A 19,626-nucleotide genomic window follows, 5' to 3' on the forward strand; every position below is an offset into this window, starting at 1 on the left:
GCCCTCCCCCCACCCGACTCTCACCGGGCTTACTATCACCAGCCCCAACCCCCCCACTTTGACTGGCTCTACCCACTGACTCTCACAGGCCTTACCTTCACCACTTCCACGACCTTGTTCCACACCACCACTTTCACCAGCTACTCCGCCAACTCCCCAACACTCATGACTTCAGTCCCCACCACCACAGCTCTAACAGGGTTCCGTCACCTCTCTTAGGTTTTCATTGAGGGGCTGTGACAATTTCTAAGCCTTGAAAAGGGTCCCCAATAGGAAAAGGATAGGCAGCGTGCTGTGTAAGTACTCCCCTCACCATAAGCCCAAAGGGCAACAGAGTATTCTGTCTATGCGCTGGGCTGTACTAACTCTATCAACAGCACCTCCTAACCCAATCTGGTTTTAAAATGGACAGAGTTAAAAATCACACAACACTAGATTATAGTCCAACAGGTTTATTTGGAAGCACTAGCTTGTGGAGCAATAGTCCAACCCTGTCTCCTCCACATCATGTATAAATTGGATAGAAGGGGGTATTACAAAATGGTTCCCAGAAATCATATGGCTACCCTTATAGTTTCAGGTGGTGTTAGAACTACATCATAATAATCTCTTTAAGTCTTACAAGAGCTATTTGGAAATTCAGTGAACATTTCCAAAGGCAAATAGAAACTCAGTGACAATGATTTTCCTCAGGGTGTGATCAGCTCTTTCTACCCCTGCTAAAAGCTGACAGAATGACAGCTACCATTTGAGACAATTGAAAAATTACTTACCTTGTTCTGAGGACAATGGATGAGTCAGTGCTGCAGATCTGGGTTAATCCAAAACCTAGTAGCTAAGCGTGATGCAACAGTTTGGGAAAACAACCAATCTAAAGTTGAACATGAATGTAGGGAAGAATGCCTCCTGGGTTCGGGCAAGCAGCTGGGGTGACTGTGGCATAAAATCAGGTGGCACGGTTGATGTTAATGTTCCTATTTCTACTCACCTCTACTGAGGAGTTTTAACCAGCGACTGGGCAAGTGATGGGCAGCTCGCCTATACTTGGGCCATTGAAGCTCTTAAATGGCTTATAAATTAAACCTTCAGGTTTCTTCCTGCATTGTTGGTAGCAACCTCGGGGGGCGGGGGGGGGGGGGGGGCAGCACAGAGTAATGATAGGATATGCAGCTGGTGATGGTTGGAGATATATTCCCTTTTATTGAATTCAACAGGGTTCATTACCAATGGCAGTCGCTAGCACTTCTTTTTGTTCCCCTCAGCCCAGCTTCACAATTGTGGCCCCTATCCCTTCTGCCCTTCATAGCAAGAGCTAGTCCCAGAGAAGATATCCAGAGAAGACCTTGGAATCTGACCTCCTTGCTGCTTTTCTCAATGGCCTGGCTGCAATCTCAGCAGTGGCCACCACTTCTGGGGTGCTACTGAGATGGGGTAGGGGGGGGGGGGGCGGTGTGTCTGCTTGACCAGCAGTTCTTGGAGGGAGGACTACTTTAACTCTGGTCTCTCTGTGTGTTAGTGGCCTGATATCCTAATATGTGAACTAGTGTGCTGTGAGGTTCACAGTTCTGATCATATCCACTAAACACTCTTGCTCTGCAGGTGAAGAAAAAGAAAAAATAATCTCTCATTGAGTGCTCCTAGTCAGCTACAGACAAAAGGAATCAGGACAAAATCAACCTAGAAAACCAAGAATCTTGAACTCAACTGTTTAACCACTAGTGTCAAGAGTGTGATGCTAGTTTTTGCCTGAAATGTTGATTTTCCTGCTCCTCGGATGCTGCCTTACCTGCTGTGTGTTTCCAGCACCACAATCTTGACTCTAATCTCCAGCATCTTCAGTCCTCACTTTTGCCCTGTTTAACCACTAAGTGTCAATGCTACCACTAATATCCACCGCAACAGCTATAATGTGTAACTATCCACTCTTCATGAACAATTCAGTGACTAGTCTACATATTTTCTTTTAAACTTTACCTTTTTGGCCTGACCTCTTATTTCCAATCCGCGTATATGTGTGTCACTCCAAATTCTTCTTGTGGTTAGTAGTTAATCAAGTAACTCTTCTAGTTCATTCAAGGAAACTGGGATAAGTTGGTTCATTTTAAAGCAGAAGGTCATTTTGGTCTGGGGAGAAAGCATTGCACAAGGAAAGAGATCCTTTTAAAATTAAACTTGATGCAACCAACTGAGGGGATGGATGAATAATTAAGGGAAACCAATTACCCCTTCCTCACCCAGGAACCGAGCAATTTAGCAGAGTCAGTCTGAAGTTGAAATGAATCAGTGAAACATGAGTGGGGATTGGTTGTAACAGTTAGTACTGGAGCAGAGTAGGGCAGAGATAGATCCTGCAAGGTTGTCATGTATGTTCTATACTTAAATCCAGTTTGAAGAAGTAGTTTGAGGTCTAGTCTGATTTTATGTGAATAGATAAACACACACTAGAATGGGCAGGAGATACCAATCCAGTGTAAATAGAGTTTTTCTGGAAAAAAATCGCAGGACAAGAATCCTGGGAATTCTGAGGGTGAAGAGTCACCTGAAGTGAGGTGGTCTCTGGTGTAGGTCTGCACCAGCTGACCAGTCCCTGAGGCTTCCTGAGCTGGGGAAGGGCCAACGTAGGTACACTTCTATTGGGGTGGAATCACCTCAGATCCACATCCAAAATCAATAAGAGTTTCCGGCCAGTAGACGCAGCAGGGCCTGAATGCATTGGGCATCTTTCTCAGACAAGGTAACTGATGAGTCTGTAGCAGGTTTTTGGGCAGTGCTATTGGCAAATAGCTACTTGAGCCGCAAGCAGAAGCCCCTCATTGCCATTCAGTTCAGCTGTTGGTCTGTGCAGCCAGGGGAATCAGCAGATGCCTGAAAACAGGGTGAAGGTGGGTTTGCTAAAGAGTTGTCAAGCAGCTGCCAAAATGAGGAAACAAACATTTGCTGCCTTTTGCCTTGGATACGATTGGTCTAAAACCATGTTAGTCAAAAAAAGCAATCATTAGCCTGGTCAAATTGGCCGACAGTAAATGAGGTACACACAAGGTAAGCTTCAGTCTCCCAAATGGTTCTGTGAACATCTTTAACCAATAAGATTGTTGGAAAGTGACACAAAGAGCAAATCAGAAACAAAACCAGAGATGGCTGTAAAAATATGAAGGAGGGTCACTGGACCCGAAACTTTAACTCTGCTTTTCTCCACAGATACTGCCAAACCTGCTGAGTTTTTTCCAACAATTCTTGATTTCTAGCATCCGCGGGTCTTTGTTTTTTTTTGCTCGATGAACAAGTCCTTTCTCTAGACCAACGTAATTGCTGGAGACCAGCACTGGTCAACCAGTTGACTCACGAACAGAAGGCATTTCGAAAATAAATGTAGATTGCTTTTAGTGAAATCTGTCAATTTGTACTGCAACTGCATCATAGGTTACAAAGGCCCCACGTGATCATTTTGTTTCAGCAAAAACAGTGCTTCTTTCTGAACTCCACATCAGGTTTGAAATTCCTCAGGGAGAACTGGAGAAGTGTGAGGGAGAAAATTTGTGAAGGAGCAAAGCAATGGGGGAGTGGGGAGGAGGAGGAGAATGTGGGTGGGAATTATTCATCGCTACTTTAAAACTTGCGACTCCCAAATTTCACCTCCCGCCCCCTCCTCTTTGGGAATCCCTGCTCTGGCAGTTTAAGATTGATGGGGAGACTTGAAAGTTCAAATTCCTGAGGGCTTGCAGTAAGAAACATCCTGATTCTCACAGTTCTGGTGGTTTCTGAACAAGTCCACACTCGCTGGCAGAATGAAAATGACTCATTTTTTAATCAGGTAACAAATTTCAGTCTGGGAATTTTAACAACACTGACACAAAGTGAAATGTAACAATCATGACATGATGTCACAGAGGTTGCTATGATCTGATAACACCGTGAGACATCACTTGATCAGTTTTAATGGCAGCACAGGAGAGAAGCTTTGATTCACAGTTAATAGTGAAAGGGGTCTTGATTGACAGTGAACCGAGTGTTTGTGGGGAAGTGCAATTTGATGAAAACTACCACCAACACAACTGGTTCTCAATCTGTGCTTAGAACAATCCTTCAAGAAAATATTGATATTTGACTGAATTTATAGTTATTCTTTAAGCTGGAGTGTGATGTGACGAGTCTCTTATTGATGAATTAGCTGGTAAGTTACTAACGCCTATTACTAAACCAAGCCTGTGATTATTTTCATTATTGTGAACCTAAATTGTTAGACCTATTCCACTATTCCCAATTATTGGTTTCAAACAGTTTGAAGTTTTCTGGAATTATTCATTAATAACCTGCTCATTTTATAAAGAATATGACTTTTTATATAAAAGATGACAATATAATGGAATGCTTCAGAAAGTCACCCTACACATTTCTGTATCAGCCAAAGTCTGCCATTAACATTGCAACAGCTGACAGCAAAATTGAATGAGAAATGTTGACATTATAGTTTGCAAACACACACAAGTGGAGAACATGTGTTAGCTGTGAAATATCATTTCCTTAGGGTTATTACTAGGGGTATGGAAGAGTGAGGAGGCTGTGATAAACTAGTGTGGAGCACTAGGGAAGGTCTCCATACCATGCAGCGTGGAACATGGCCATTCAACCCATCAAGTCCATACCAACCCACTGAAGAGCATTCCACCTCGACCCACCCTCTACCCCTGCATCTCCCGTGGCTAATCCAACTAGCCTGCACAATCTGGTACACTATGGGCAATTTAGTATGGCTAATCCACCAAACCTGTACATGTTTGGACAATGGGAGGAAACTGGAGCACCTGGAGGAAACCCATGCAGACATAGCGGCAAACATGCAAACTCCACACAGACAGTCACCTGAAGTTAGAATTGAACCTGGGTCCCTGGTGGTGTGAGGTAGCAGCCAACCACTGAGTCACTGTGCCGCCCTAGCTAGAGCATTGCATTTCATTCTGCATGTCACACTTTAGGAGAGATGGGAAGAGTATTGGAAAGACCCAGAAACAATTCACAAGGATGCTTCCAGCAATGAGAACCTTTAGGTGGAAAGACGAGATTCTGTGGCTCTTTCTTTGGGGAAGAGAAAGTTGAGTGAATTTAATAGATATGTTCAAAATCACGAGGGGTCTGGAGAGAGTGGACAGAAGCTATCCCCATCAGTGAAATGTTTGAGAATGAGAAAGCTGAGATTTATGGTAAATCCAAACAAAAATATTTATAGAGACCTACAGCACAGAAAGAGATCCTTTGGTCCAATTCGGCCAAGTTTCCCAAACTATACTAGTCACACTTGCTTGCATTTGGTTCATATCCTTCTAAACTCCAGACATGAAGAGAAAGATCCCCATGCAGCAAATGGTTGGGAATGCTTGGTCTTAGAGTATGGCCTTCCGGATGGAATCAGATTGTTATCTGAAAAGAGAGGGAGTTATGGGGCAGTATGGTAGCAGGTGAGTTGCTCATTCAGGGAACCAGCACACACATGATAGGATGGATGACCTCTTGTGTTGTGACTATCCTGTGATTCTATAGATTAATTGGGTTTAATGAGTAACTTGCTTACATACTTGACAATTAAATGCAATATTACATAAATAATGGACAGTTCGACATAGAGAAAAGAAAGGAAGGCAAAAGAGGTCAGAAGTTGATATAAATTCCCAGAAAAAACTTGCGAGCTAAAATCTGGACCACAAGTATGGTTATTGGTGACAAACTCCAATCCTGAAAGCAGCTGTAGGAAAGGAAGGGAGGCTCATAATTAGCCTGACAGCAGCACGTAGACAGGTTATAATGAGCGCAAGAAACTGTGACAGTTTGATGTTGGAAAATATGAGCTTATGCAAACAGCTACCTTTTCTAATAAACAGCTACATTAGGAAACTGAAGAAGGATGTGATTTGGGAGGCCATTTAGTAAGAAGGGGAAACAGATGTGAAAAACAATCACAGAGCCAAGTATTCCTCGCGTTTTGAGCCAGGGAGATTGGAATGGAAAAGGAGGAAGCAACTTGTGTTTGGTTGTGTTGTGCTTTTGGAGTAAGGACAGTATTTTATTTTAAGACGAGGAAGATTCAAAAGGACATGGAGGGGGTGTTAGCCAGAATGATGTAAGTTCAGAGTGTTAATTGTTTGGGCGGATTGCCAAAATATGGCTATTACTTCCTTGAGAATACAACGTTGAATTTAGAATGAAACAGTTCATGAAGAAAATCAGGAAACAATTTTATTTTTGTACAAAGTGTATGGATGATGAGGCAATTAAAACTTTCAAGATTGAGATAGATAACTATAGATGTGGTAGATTTTAGTTATCAAGATTTTTTCTCTCAATTAGTTTACCAGTGTTACTGGTTAGGCCAGCATTTATTGACCATCCCAAGTTGCCTTTGAGATGGAAGTTGAGCTGCTTTCCTGTACAGCTATAGTCTGGGAATGGGGTATAGGGCAGCAGGGGTGATGGGCACACTCTCAATAATGTTAGGAAGGCAATTCCAAGACTTGAACCCAGCAACAGTAAAGGACTGACAATAGATTGCCAGGGCTAGATGTTGGGGGTAGGTAGAACACCACCTAGATGCTGGTGTTCCCATCTACCTGCCTGCCACCCATGTCCTTCTGGATGGATGCAGATGAAAGTCATAGAATCCCTACCATGTGAGAGCAGACCATTTGGCCCATCAAGTCCACGTCACCGACACCCCCCAACAAAAGAGTATTCCACTCACACCAACTCCCCCCCCCCGCCTCAACCTATCCCCACGCCCCTGCATTTCCCATGGCCAACCCACCGAACCTGCACATCTTTGGACTATGGGAAGAAACTAGAGCAATGGAGGAATTTGCAAACTCCACACTGACAGCCACCTGAGGCTGAGATTGAACCTGGGTCCGTGGTGCTGTGAGGCGGCAGTGCTAACCACTGAGCCACCGCACTATCCCAGAAGTTAGAAAAATTGAATTGGGATGCTTGTCAGCAACGGCCTACTTGAATGGAAGAGCTCAGCTAGAGGGGCCACAGAGATGTGCGAGGATAAAACTCTTGTCATTACAGACAAGCCTATTGGGTGGTACACTCAGCTGTGTAGTATTCTTACATTTAATGTACGTGGCTACCTAAAGGTGGATATTATTGTTATTAGAGAAATTTCTAATGGGGGAGAGACTGATGTGAAAGTTTCCAAGAATTGTGTGACCTGAATTTAATGTGGTATTTTGGACTTGATTTTCAATCGAGGGTTTAGATTAGATTACATTATAGTGTGGAAACAGGCCCTTCGGCCCAACAAGTCCACACCGATCCGCCGAAGCGTAACCCACCCATACCCCTACATTTACCCCTTACCTAACACTACGGGCAATTTAGCATGCACATCTTTGGACTGTGGGAGAAAACCGGAGCACCCGGAGGAAACCCAAGCAGACATAGGGAGAACGTGCAAACTCCACACAGTCAGTCACCTGAGGTGGGAATTGAACCCTGGTCTCTGGCGCAGTGAGGCAGCAGTGCTAACCACTGTGCCACCGTGCCACCCATAAACACCATTTAAACACCATTCTGTGCCATGTGAGTCAGGCAAACTAGTCCTTAAATGTAAACACCCTGTTTTGGACAGAGGTGAACTTGATGTCCATTTGATAGAAAGGACTGTTACTGGGGGGTGGGAGCAACCAGCAGAGAGTGAGGGTGGCAAAAGCAGATAGCAGCCATGATGGGGCCTGCCAATGCTTTCAAATGGGGTAAGGGCAACACACGTTCCTCAGAGGGTCAGCAGACTCACCACATGCAAATGGCACTACATCCCATTCACAACAAGACCGTTTCGTTGCTAAAACAAAATGTGGCACAGTAGCTCAGTGGTGAGCACTTGCCTCACAATACCAGGGACCCGGGTTCAGTTCCTGCCTCGGGTGACTGTCTGTGTGGAGTTTGCACATTCTCCCTGTGTATACCTGGGTTTGCTCTGGTTTCCACCCACAGTCCAAAGACATGCAGGGTAGGTGAATTGGCCATGCTAAATTGCTCATAGTGTTCAGGGTTGTGTAGGCTAGGTGTGTTCGTCAGGGTTAAATATAGAGTAATAAGGTAAGGAAATGGATTTGGATGGAATACTGTTTGGAGGGTTGGTGTGGACTTGTTCAGCCAAAGGGCCTGTTTCCACACTATAGGGATTCTAGGTGAAACCAGTTAGTGTCTGCCCCCATTGAACCCAGTAGCCATGTATATTGGACACCAGGCTGTTTGGTTTAGTTTTAAAATCACTTTCTTGCCCTCCCTAGCCTCTCAGAGAGATTATCTGGCCATTAATTGGAGACAAGCATGTTCCTGACCTTCCTCTCCCTCTTGCCCAACACGCTGAAAATGGCAATTAATTTCAGAGACATTAGGATACTGACATGCAATCCAGGAGTAGAAACATAGGAACATCGAAATAGGAGCAGGATCAGGCCATTTGGCCCTTCAAGCCTGCTCACTCCATTTAATGTGATCATGGATGATCATCCAACTCAGCCCCCTGTACATGTTTTCTCCCCGTATCCTTTGATCCTTTAAGAACTATATCTAACTCCTTTTTGAAAGAATTCAATGTTTTGGTCTCAATTGCTTTCTGTGGCAGAGAATTTCTCAGGCTCACTATTTGTTAAGTGAAGACAATTCTCCTCATCTGAGTCCTCACTGGCCTACTCTATATCCTTAAAGTGTGGGTATTTTCAGTGTCTGTGAGCAATTGAAAATCTGAGCAAATATATTGCTGATCTCTATTGTAAATCTTACTCAGTATTACCAGTAGGTTGGCACTCCAATTATTGAGTAATAATGAGCCCTTCAGTAAAGTTGTACAAAAGTGAGCTGGCCCTGAACTATCTGATTGACACTTGAACTGGCTTCTGACCTAACTAGTGCTTGTGTTTTTAATCCATGTCAATGGCAGTGTTCACTCTGACTGAACAGGATGGAGATATGTCATGACCAATCTACGGACGCAGGAAACTGGAGTGAGTTGCCAGAGGTATCCCTGAGGCAGGTGTTCCGATGGCTTGGGGATCAAGACAGGGTCCGGGCAGCACTGGTATGCAAATGCTGGAACCACGTGATGCATTCACCTGCTTTGTGGAGATCCAGAACGTTCACCTTCTGCGGGAGGCCGTCTAAGTACCGTCGGGCTGAGTACGAGTCAGCCATCTGGTACGCCAAGAAGTTCGGCAGATATCTGGTAAACTGCGAGATTAAATTCATGAATCCGTACAACTCTCTTCTGACACGGAGATTCCAAATAACAATGAGGAGTTTCCTGGCGCGTTTGGGAAATGAAAATAACAGATTAAAGTCATTCACCATCCAACATTTAGAATTGGACCGTCTTGTGTGGAGTTCGTCCGTTAGGAATGCCTTCCTAAAGGTAAGGTCTGTTCCTTGATTTCAGTTGCAAGGTTCAGTTTGTATTTAATGGAAGGGAACACAACAGCACCTTTTTAAGGCTGTATACACTGAGTGATTGGGTCTTCCCACATTAACGTCTACTCCCACCAGAAGGTGTAAACAAGTAAGCAAGTTGCTGTTTCCTTCCCTGGATGGTGGGCTCTTTCTCCAAATAATCTCCATGCTGGAGCATGCCCAAAAATGGCACCATGGGAATGGGCAGAGTGGCCAGTCGGTGTCCACCTGACTGATGAAGGCCAGTGTGCCAAAAGCCTTCTTCACTGCCCTATCTACTTGTGACTCCACTTTCAGGGACCTGTGCACCTGACCTCCACAACACCCCTTAAAGCTCTCCCATTCACCATGAAACTCCTACCTGGTTCTGGTAATGTAAACAAAATAACACCATTCACTGCCACAAGCCTCAAAAATAAGATTGAAAATGTAATGTCTGTAAAGCTAAGTAACATTCAGCACTTCATCTTTCTTTGAGGAGGATGAACCAATGCGACATGCTGAATTTGGAAATGAGAGAAACTGTAGCAGTGTAGGATTTATGATCTGTATTTACTTGAAATGTGTAATGCTGTCATACAGATTGAACTGAAAATTGATCCAGTACATTCTTTTCCCTTTCCTTAAAGAGTCTGAACTTCTTCCTCCGACGTGAGTGCAGACATCTTCAGTCCTTCAACCTGAGGGGGGCACGGTTAGGCATAGAACAGGGCTTTTCCATCTTAAACTCGCTGATCCACCAGAGGAACAGGAGCTCCATCGCTGAACTCAACATCGAAGATTTCTTCAGCCATCACCTAGCCATCTACGCCAACCCCACCTTCCCTAAGATTATTCGCAGCTTCTGCAATCTGAGCAGCCTTTCGATCAACTACAACTGCATCTCTGATGACCTCCTGGACACCCTGTGTGAAAGCTGCTACCAGACCCTCAGGACCATGAACATTAAATGCCATATCCACGATCCTCACAATCAGGTTGTGTGGGGGCTTTCCTGGTCCAAACTCGCTAAGCGGGCTATCAATCTGAAGGTCAACTTTTATTTTGAGCTTGTGATGAAGAATGATCGCCTGACTCGGATTTTGGTGCCAGAGATCCCAGTGAGGAGTTTAAATTTTAGGAGCTGTTACTTCAGTGATCCCGACTGGACAATGAAACCCACCCTGACTGATCTAATTCCACATTACAAGAATACACTACAGGTAAGAGGGATTTCAAACGTGTGGTCAAGGACCAGCTCAGTGCAAGTTCAATATTTAAACCATTCAGGTCAGACTAGCTAATCCCACACACGCAACATTTCAGTAACTCTCCATTCAGTAACTCTGAAACAGATACTTTCTAATCAATGTGTTCAGAGATGTTTGTACACACCACTGGAGCTGGCAGGGCTTGGACAGAAGCCTCCAGGTCTAGAGGTGGGGATAGTACCACTGCACCACTAGAGTCTGAGATAAGTTGCTTGAGATTTACAATTTGTCTGCCTGACAACCCTGTGGCAAAATGGTCACTTTGGTGACACAACTTTGCAGGGTTCGTGTTGGTCAAACCACTTTAACTGTGCCATGCAGAACAGATTCATATCCAAAGCTTGGTACATAAGCCTTTAAACCAGAGAGAGGAAAATGGTTCAGGATCATGCTCTGGGTCAAAATGCAGTGAGCCCCTCTTCCTGGCTAGAGGATGTGTGTGTGCAGCCCCTGAGCGATGACTGAGATATCCTTGCTTGCAACGCCCTCTACAATCAAACTGCTTTATTACTCCACCATGGAGAATGACTAATCAGTAAGGCACCTACTGGAGCCCGCCCAAGAATCAATGTCCATTGAAAAAAATTGAGGATTGGCAAAAGAAAAACACAAGGCCAAGTTCTTTCCACTGATGCCAATCTATTTTTAAGAGCAGTTATCACATTTCTTTATTTTCAAACTTTACATTAAATAAAAAAATGTTATTGACAAAAGAAAAGGTGTAATTAAGTTTATCATTTCATTTCTTGCTATTTTGACTTGCTATGATCATCTTAATAGTGTCATGGATTCATACAGCACGGAAAACAGACCCTTCGGTCCAACCAGTCCATGCCAATTATAATCCCAAACTAAACTAGTCCCACCTGCCTGCTCCTGGCCTATATCCCTCCAAACTTTTCCTATTCATGAACTTATCCAAATGTCTTTTAAATGTTGCAACTGTATTTGCATCCACCACTTTCTCTGGCAGTTCATTCCACCCATAAACCATTCATTATCAAACTAATGATTGGAAAGTCAGCGGTCTTAGCTTAAGCCCAGATTGATGAGTTTATGCAGTTCTACATTACAGGAAAGTGATCTTCCACATGTTAGGCCTGTGTTGAATCCACACAAAAAAGGTGTGTTTTTCATCTTCAATATTTAAAGGATTGAATAGCGTGGCAGTCGATGATGAGCTACTAACATTAAAACAGAACAGAAGCAAAATATCATTACACTGTGCATCAAGGTGCAGGAATTCGCTATCTGCTTGCCCTTGTGAGTCAGTGGTTACTTCATTGGTTTTGCTATGTGAGCTGAGTGGCTATTGGCCATTGCCCCAAAGGCTGGCAGTACCCTGTCCATGCAGTTATGGGCACAAGACTAACAGGTTGCCCATGTCTGTGATACAAGGGTATCTGTAAGTGAGGTCTCGAATTTGACCAGGATTGGAGTTGATGCCTGGAAAGTCCTCACTGTTAAGAGGAGGTTCTGGAGATAAGAGCATAACAAATAGGAACAGGAGAAGGCCATTTGGCCCCTCAGACCTGCTCCACCAATCATTAGCATCATGGCCGACCTGATCTTCCTCATGTCCACTTTCCTACCCTTTCCCAATAATCCTCAATTCCCCTACTAATCAAGAATCCACCTCATCCCTAAATATACACAAGCACTCTGCCCCCACAGCTCTCTGTAACAAGGAGTTCCAAAGAGTCACAACTCTCTGAGAGAAGAAATTCATCCTTGTCTCAGTCTTAAAGTAGCTCCCCTTTATCCTGAGACTGTGCTCTCTGGTCTTAGACTCTCCCATGGGGGGAAACATCTTCTCAGCATTTACCCTGTCAAGCTCCTTAAAGAATCCCATATGATTCAATTTGATCATCTCTCATTCTTCTAAACTGCAGTGAGTAGAGTCCCTACCTGTTTAACCTTTGCTCATAAGACAATCCCTCCCATCTGGGGATCGTAAGAGTGAATCTTCTTGAACTGCCTCCAATGACATTTCCTGAAATAAGGAACCAAAACTGCTCTCGGAACGCCAGATGTGATCCTGCCAGCACCTTGTACAGTTGCTTCCCTACTACCCTACTCTGACAACCAAATAGGAAAGGTGTGGAAATAAAGCAGTGAGCGAAAAAAATGGCTGGATGGCAGAGAAGAGAACCCCTTGAAAGAAAAGTCACTGGTCAGAGTCAGGCCAACCTGGTTTATTGGGTTAGTTGCTGCAAGTACTGTCACCCATGGTGCAGCCTCTCCAAATCCAATAGATGATGTCAATCCAGAAGTAATGCATGTCCTCGGCGCAGTCCATCATCTTCTCAGCTGAATTAATGCCAACTAAGGGACCCATCTTTGTTATTGTCCTTTGACATCTCAGTATATTTCATCAACAACTTCACTTAGAAATCGTCACCTTGACTGGTACAGCTATTTTGCGAATGATGAGATGGTGTACGATGATGTCCTGTCTTGGCTGATCCAGGTTCATCGACTGATGTTCCAAACGAAATGCTGCTCTGCAGTACACAATTCTCCTTTTTCGTTGTTTGTGTTAAGAAATTAAAATATAATTGGGAATCAAAAGAAATTCTCACCCTGTAATAAGCAGCTAGAGAGACAATAAAGTCCTGTAAATGTCAGAAAGCTGAAGTTTAAAAAAAAAGGCCATTCATAGGAGGCTGATAAATATTGGAGAGTTAATGTTAAGTTTTAGAATGCACCATTACAGTAGGATAGACACTGGTTCTCTTAAACTTATATTAGCTATGTCTATGATTTGCACATTCCTCATTCTGAGATTTTGATTTTTCTTGCCAGAAATTGACATTGGAATTTAATAATAGTCATGAACGGATAGATGATGAATTACTGCAGCTGGTGTTAATATGTGAACGGCTGCACTACATGAAGGTTTGGGCTTTCCTCAGCATTAAGTTCATTGAGACAATGCTACAGTACCGTCAGGAGGGAAAATCCAACTTCCGCACCCTTAAGGTAGAGCAACCATCTTTATTAAGTTCTGGTCACCCTGATATAAAAAGGATATTATTAAGGTGGAGATGGTTTAGAAAAGATTTACCAGCATGTTGCTGGGTATGGTAGGTTTGAGTTATAAAATGCTGATAGGCCGAGATGTTTTTTTTACTGGAACATAGGAGGTAGAGGGGTGATCTCATAGAGGTTTATAAAATCATGAGGGGCATAAAGAAGGTGAATGTCAAGGTCTTTCCCCTAAGGTGTGGGAGTTCAAAACTACGGGCATAATTTTAAGGTAAGAGGAGAAAGTCTTAAGAGAGATCTGAAGAGCAACTTTTTCACACAGAGGGTGGTTCATGTATGGAATTAATTGCCAGAGGAAAGTGGCAGATGCGGGTTACAGCATTGAAAAGGTATTTGGACAGATACATGAAAAGGGAAGGTTTAGAGGGATATGGGCCAAATGCAGACGAATGGGACTGGTTTAGTTTGGGAAACTTGGTCGACATGGACAACTTGGTCCAAAGGGTCTGTTTCCGTGCTGTATGACTTTACGACTCTATTAAATGGGCCTTTTAAACATGAGCAAAGGCCTAGTCACTGACAGAATCCTTTTACTGCCTGGGTTTACTGCTGGTCAACCAGGCCCCAATTGTCCAGCAATGTGTTTCTCATTCTGAAGAGGTTACTCAACAATTGCTGGGTTTTTGTCCCAGAATCTAGAGCTGTTGTTGTGTTTGGCTTTTATTGCGGTGAATACATACCCCTGATGCTGTTTGACTTTCTGTCCCTGTTTATTATTTCAAATCCTGAAGTCCTTTGTGAATGAGTAATCCCTAATCAATGATCCCTGGGTTAGATTACTTACAGCGTGGAAACAGGTCCTTCGGCCCAACAAGTCCACACCGACCCTCCATAAGAGCAACCCACCCAGACCCATTCCCCTACCTTTACCCCGACTAATGCACTAACGATGGGCAATTTTAGCTTGGCCAATTCACCTAACCTACACATCTTTGGTCTGTGAGATGAAGCCCACGCAGACACAGGGACAACGTGCAAACTCCACACAGTCACCTGAGGGCGGGAATTGAACCCAGGTCCCAGGCGCTGTGAGGCAACAGTGCTAACCATTGAGCCACAGTGCTGCCCCAGGGGATTAGATGGAAAGGTCAGATAAGCAGGGTCTCTATCTTTTGGAATGTAGAGGAATGAGAGGAGATCATTCTGAAACATTTAAGATTCTGTGAGGTCCAACATGGTGGATGCTGAAAGGATTGTTGCCCTGGCACAGACTAGGACTAGGGAACACAGTTTAAAGATAATGGGACTCTCTTTTATGAGAGACAGTTTTCTTGCAGATGTTTTGGAAATCTCCCAGAAAATGATGCGAGTGAGCCCATTAAACACTTTTAAGCCACAGGTAGATAGATTCCTGATTAATGAGGGAGCCAAAGGCTAGCGACAATCGACATGAATATGGAATTGAGACCACAATCTGATCAAGCATGATTTTATTTGATGGTAAAGCGGGTTCAAGGGACTGAATGGTTTACACCCACTCCTAATTCATATGTTGGTAAGTTTAATCACTTTGTGTTGTGGGTGTGGCCATATGTTTCTTCCACAGGTTCCATTCACATTGCAAATAATTCTGTTCTCGGAAGGTGAAAGTCACTTTATAAATCTTTGACAGTCAACCTCTGCTTCCTAGTGGTTGAATTGTTAAACTGCACCCAGGAATCTCCCAGATTTCATTCCTTGTCTCACAGACAGTATGGAAACAGACCCTTCCGTCCAGATATCCCAACCTAATCTACTCCCACTTGCCAGCACCCGCCCCATATCCCTACAAACCCTTCCTATTCATATACCCATCCAGATGCCTATTAAATGCTGTAATTGTACAAGTGTCCACCATTCCATCTGGCAGCTCATTCCATACACACACCACCGTTTGCGTGAAAACATTGCCCCTTAGATCTCTTTTATATCTTTGCCCTCTTAGCCTAAACCTATGCCCTCTAATTCTGGACTCCCCACCCCAGGGAAAATACCTTGTCTATAAATTTCGATCGGAATAGCAGCAAATTCTGCTGCTACGTAAATCTCTACTGGGTTAGCAAGATAGCTCTGGGTCTGTGCTTCCCTTTTACTGTCCTCTGATCCTTTGTGGACAATGTAGGATTTGGAGAAACACAAATAGAATTGCTGGAGTACTCAGCAGGTCTGGCAGCATTTCTGGAGAGAAAAACAAATGTTAATGTTTCAGCTACTTCACCTGTTCTGAAGAAGGGTCACTGGACCCAGAATGTTAGCTCAGTTAGCTGAATGGTTGATTTGTAATGTACAGTAACACCGATTGTGTGGATTCAATTTCTGCACTGGCTGAGGTTACCATGAAAGAGACTCCTTCTCAAACTCTCCACTTACTTGAATCATGGTGACCCTCAGATTAAACCTCCCATTGGTCATCTCGAATGAGAGAGCAGCCCTATAGTCTGGTAGAACTATGACAACTTTACTTGTGACAACAGGCAGTAATAAAACATTTATGACTATCGATATGATTGAGACATTGTTTGATCTACAGGTGAGAATCTACATGCACAAGTATGAAACAAATGAAGAGGATAAACTGCTGCGTAACTTGTACATGAAGTACCGAGATCTAATTGACACAGAACTCAATTATTTTGTAATTACTTACCCCTTGATGTAAAGGACAGCTCCACTGAATGGACAACCCAACTAAGCTACATTTAAGCAGTTAAAGAATCAATAAGTGTATTTGTCTGCCAGTCAAATAAAGCCTTCCGAAAAAAAAGACATTATCAGAGGTACACAATGCGTAGGAATAACTGGGAATTATCTCCTACCATTTAAAACACTTGTGTAGCTCCTGACTATTTCAGTTCTTATTCCTAACATGAGAAGCCAGTTGGAACCTAAGACACAAATTCACTGGCTGTAGAAAATGACTGGGGATCTGTAATTCATGTTTGAAGTGGTACAGGGACATTATACAATTGCAGAATTGTACCAGAACAAGCTGCAGATTTCACTTTTGGCAATTCCAGTCTATGAAACACAAGCTTATCTTGTGTATTATCGACCTGTGTGTTGCTATTAGCCAGTAGACAACCAAGGCATTTTTAATGTATTAGTGCTATAAATATTTAAAATGATTTTCATTCAAGACTTTTGGATGTACCAGATCTGCTGATTAGAAGAGGTGTAAGCAAATGCAATTGGTTAAGAGAATGGGTAATTGAAACGTGATATAGCAAACATCTATAAAACCAATTGGCATATCAGAACCATATACGATGTTACAATTTACCATATTGCTTTGTACCGTGCATCTTTTCTATTTGTGTGTGTGGTTATAGTAAGTGTCCAATATATGTTAGACCTTGAAGTGCTCCTCAGGCTTCCTTAGCCCTGGGAAGAGACACATGATCTAACCAACACAGAGAAGACACTCAGTTCATATCACGGAGTAGCAGGTCAAAAGAATGTGAGCTAGCAAAGTATTCCTAACAATGATCCTAATGTAGAAATGTGCAGGGTTGGTTACTTCCCAATCGTGCACAGAAAGCAGGCGGTCATCTGCAGGAGCTGGTTCGGGTTGGCAAATTAGTTGGCAGAGGACATGCCATTCATTAACAATGCAGACTAGGGATTACCTGGACACTGTGTAACTGCCGCATTTATTCAGCTCAGCTATTTGGAGGAGGGCACAGTTGAAAAGGTGAAATTACATTTTTAAACCAGTCAACAAATGGGTTCCTAATTTTATAAACCAATCAGCTCTACTATTGCAAAGATTTGTAGAATTTTTATGTGTATTATGTTCACATATTGAGAATAAAACAATTTTGATATCTAAGCAAGTTGGCCCTCTCTTACTTCATATTAAAACATTCACAGACAAACTTTGGAAGAGCTTTTAGAAGCCAGGAAGCACACTACTGCACAGAACAAACCTAACACTAGATGGCATCGGGTGGGTACGAGTCGAGGTGACTGTATGCTGCTTCCTTTAGCTTGACGCTGTGCTGCAAACAGTGTTTTTAAAATAAATGATCTCTTCCATTACTTCCCTGTTACTGGCTAAAGAGAGATGAATGGATCAGAGTTTTACAAGTGTTGTTGCTGAATATTTGCCATAAGCCCCTTGAATGTCCTTTCTCATGAGCAAATAGCAGACCTTCAATTTATAGGGATTTGGGTTGCACAGTGGCTTCTAACTTTAAAAATTCATTCATGGGTCAGAGATGTCACTGGCCGGTCAAGCGTTTAGTGTCCATCCCTAATTGCCCGCAGAGGCCAGTTTAGAAATAACCGCATTGCTGTGGAGAACATGTAGGCCAGATCAGGCAAGAATGACAGATTTCTTTTCCCTGAAGGGCATTAGCAAACTAAATGGCTGTTTCCCACCAATCAATTCATGATCAATATTAGACTCTTAATTCCAGATATTCAAATTCAAATTCCACCCTCTGACATGGTGGGATTTGAACCCAAGCCCCCAGAACATTATCTGGGTCTCTGGATTAACAGTCCAGCAATAATACCACTAGGCCATTGCCTCCCCTTGATACCCACACCTTCCACCTCTCCATTTTCTGGAGATCAGCACAGGATGAAAGTACACGTTGTTAATATCAAGAGTCCCTGTCTCTCTCATCTGAATATTAATCTTTCATTGTGTATCCTATTCCATTCTGCCAAATTTCCTCCCTCTTTTGCTTGTGAAGACACTAGCTCCTGTCTATGTGGTCATGGTGAGATCCTGCTGGTACCTGAGCCAAGTTTCTTCATGTAGAAATCCAGATAGTTAAGAGTTTAATTTAACATAGGGCAAGGGGAAATCGTGCTTGGAGTCCCTAAATAGATGTGGCAAAGTGTTGGAAGTCAAGCATGGCCCAGCCAATTTTACTCACCAGATCAATTCTGGGAATGATTTGGAGATGCTGGTGTCGGACTGGGGTGTACAAAGTTAAAAATCACACAACACCAGGTTATAGTCCAACAGGTTTAGTTGGAAGCACACTAGCTTTCGGAGCGATGCTCCTTCATCAGGTGATCACCTGGTGTTGTGTGATTTTTAATTCTGAGAATGGTTGATTGCCCCAATATCAGTCCAAGTTTTTCCTCAATTTACATCTTCCTACTTGAGTCTCTCATTCTCTTATCATTTTGCTTCCCTCTCCCTTCATCTCACGTACCTTTCAGTAAATATCCAGCCTCTCAACACTAAGTGAATTCCTGTCCTTTTCTTCAGCAGCAAAAAGTGCACTTTCCACAAAGATGTCCATGCCAACTAGATATCCTAAATTAGTCCCATTTGCCAGCACTTAGCCCATTATTGCTCTAAACCCTTCCTATGAATATACCCATCCAGATGCCCTTAAAAGATTGCAATTGTACCACTTCTTCTGGCAGCTCATTCCATACACGGACTACCCTCTGCATGAAAAGGTTGCTTCTTAGGACCCTTTTAAATCTTTTCCTTCTCACCCTAAACCTATGCCCTCTAGATCCCCCCAGGGAAAAAGGCCTTATCTATTTATCCTATCCATGCCCCTCGTGGTTTTGTAAAAGGAGAGATTACAGTTAACCAGTTTATTGGAGTTCTTTGAATGAGAACATGTGCAGTGAGTAAAGGGGAGCAAATTGATGGACTGTACTTGAATTTCCAGAAGGCATTTGATCAGATACCATATGAAAGATTATTGCAGAAAATAAAAAGGCCACATATTAGCATGCATAGATTAGCTGGCGGGCTGAAACCAGTCTAAGGACGAATTGTAGAATCCCTACAGTGCAGAAAGAAGCCATTTAGCCCTCTGAAGGACGTCCTCCCCATCCCAATCCCACAATGCTTCACTTAACCTGACCAATCCACCTCACCTGCACATCCTTGGACTTGGGGAAGCAAAGCAAATTTTTTCTCCTCAGCGGGTTG

General features: G+C 43.2%; 1 protein-coding gene across 3 annotated transcripts in view; it reads left to right on the plus strand.

Moving 5' to 3' along the window:
* The window catches only part of LOC122563415 (F-box only protein 39-like), a 20,327-nt gene extending 3,415 nt beyond the window's left edge, over positions 1-16,912 (plus strand). For 2 of the 3 annotated variants that reach the window (XM_043717153.1, XM_043717154.1), the window contains exons 2-5: positions 8,936-9,403; positions 10,068-10,640; positions 13,494-13,670; positions 16,246-16,912. In XM_043717153.1, coding sequence (XP_043573088.1) covers positions 8,957-9,403; positions 10,068-10,640; positions 13,494-13,670; positions 16,246-16,374 — 1,326 coding nt within the window. In that variant the 5' untranslated portion in view covers positions 8,936-8,956 and the 3' untranslated portion in view covers positions 16,375-16,912. The remainder of the gene's footprint in view (positions 1-8,935; positions 9,404-10,067; positions 10,641-13,493; positions 13,671-16,245) is intronic. The other variant, XM_043717155.1, reaches the window with a different exon arrangement.
* The last annotated feature ends 2,714 nt before the right edge of the window (positions 16,913-19,626 follow it).

This window comes from Chiloscyllium plagiosum, chromosome 27, assembly GCF_004010195.1.
Source record: "Chiloscyllium plagiosum isolate BGI_BamShark_2017 chromosome 27, ASM401019v2, whole genome shotgun sequence".
Classification (NCBI taxonomy): Eukaryota; Metazoa; Chordata; class Chondrichthyes; order Orectolobiformes; family Hemiscylliidae; genus Chiloscyllium; species Chiloscyllium plagiosum.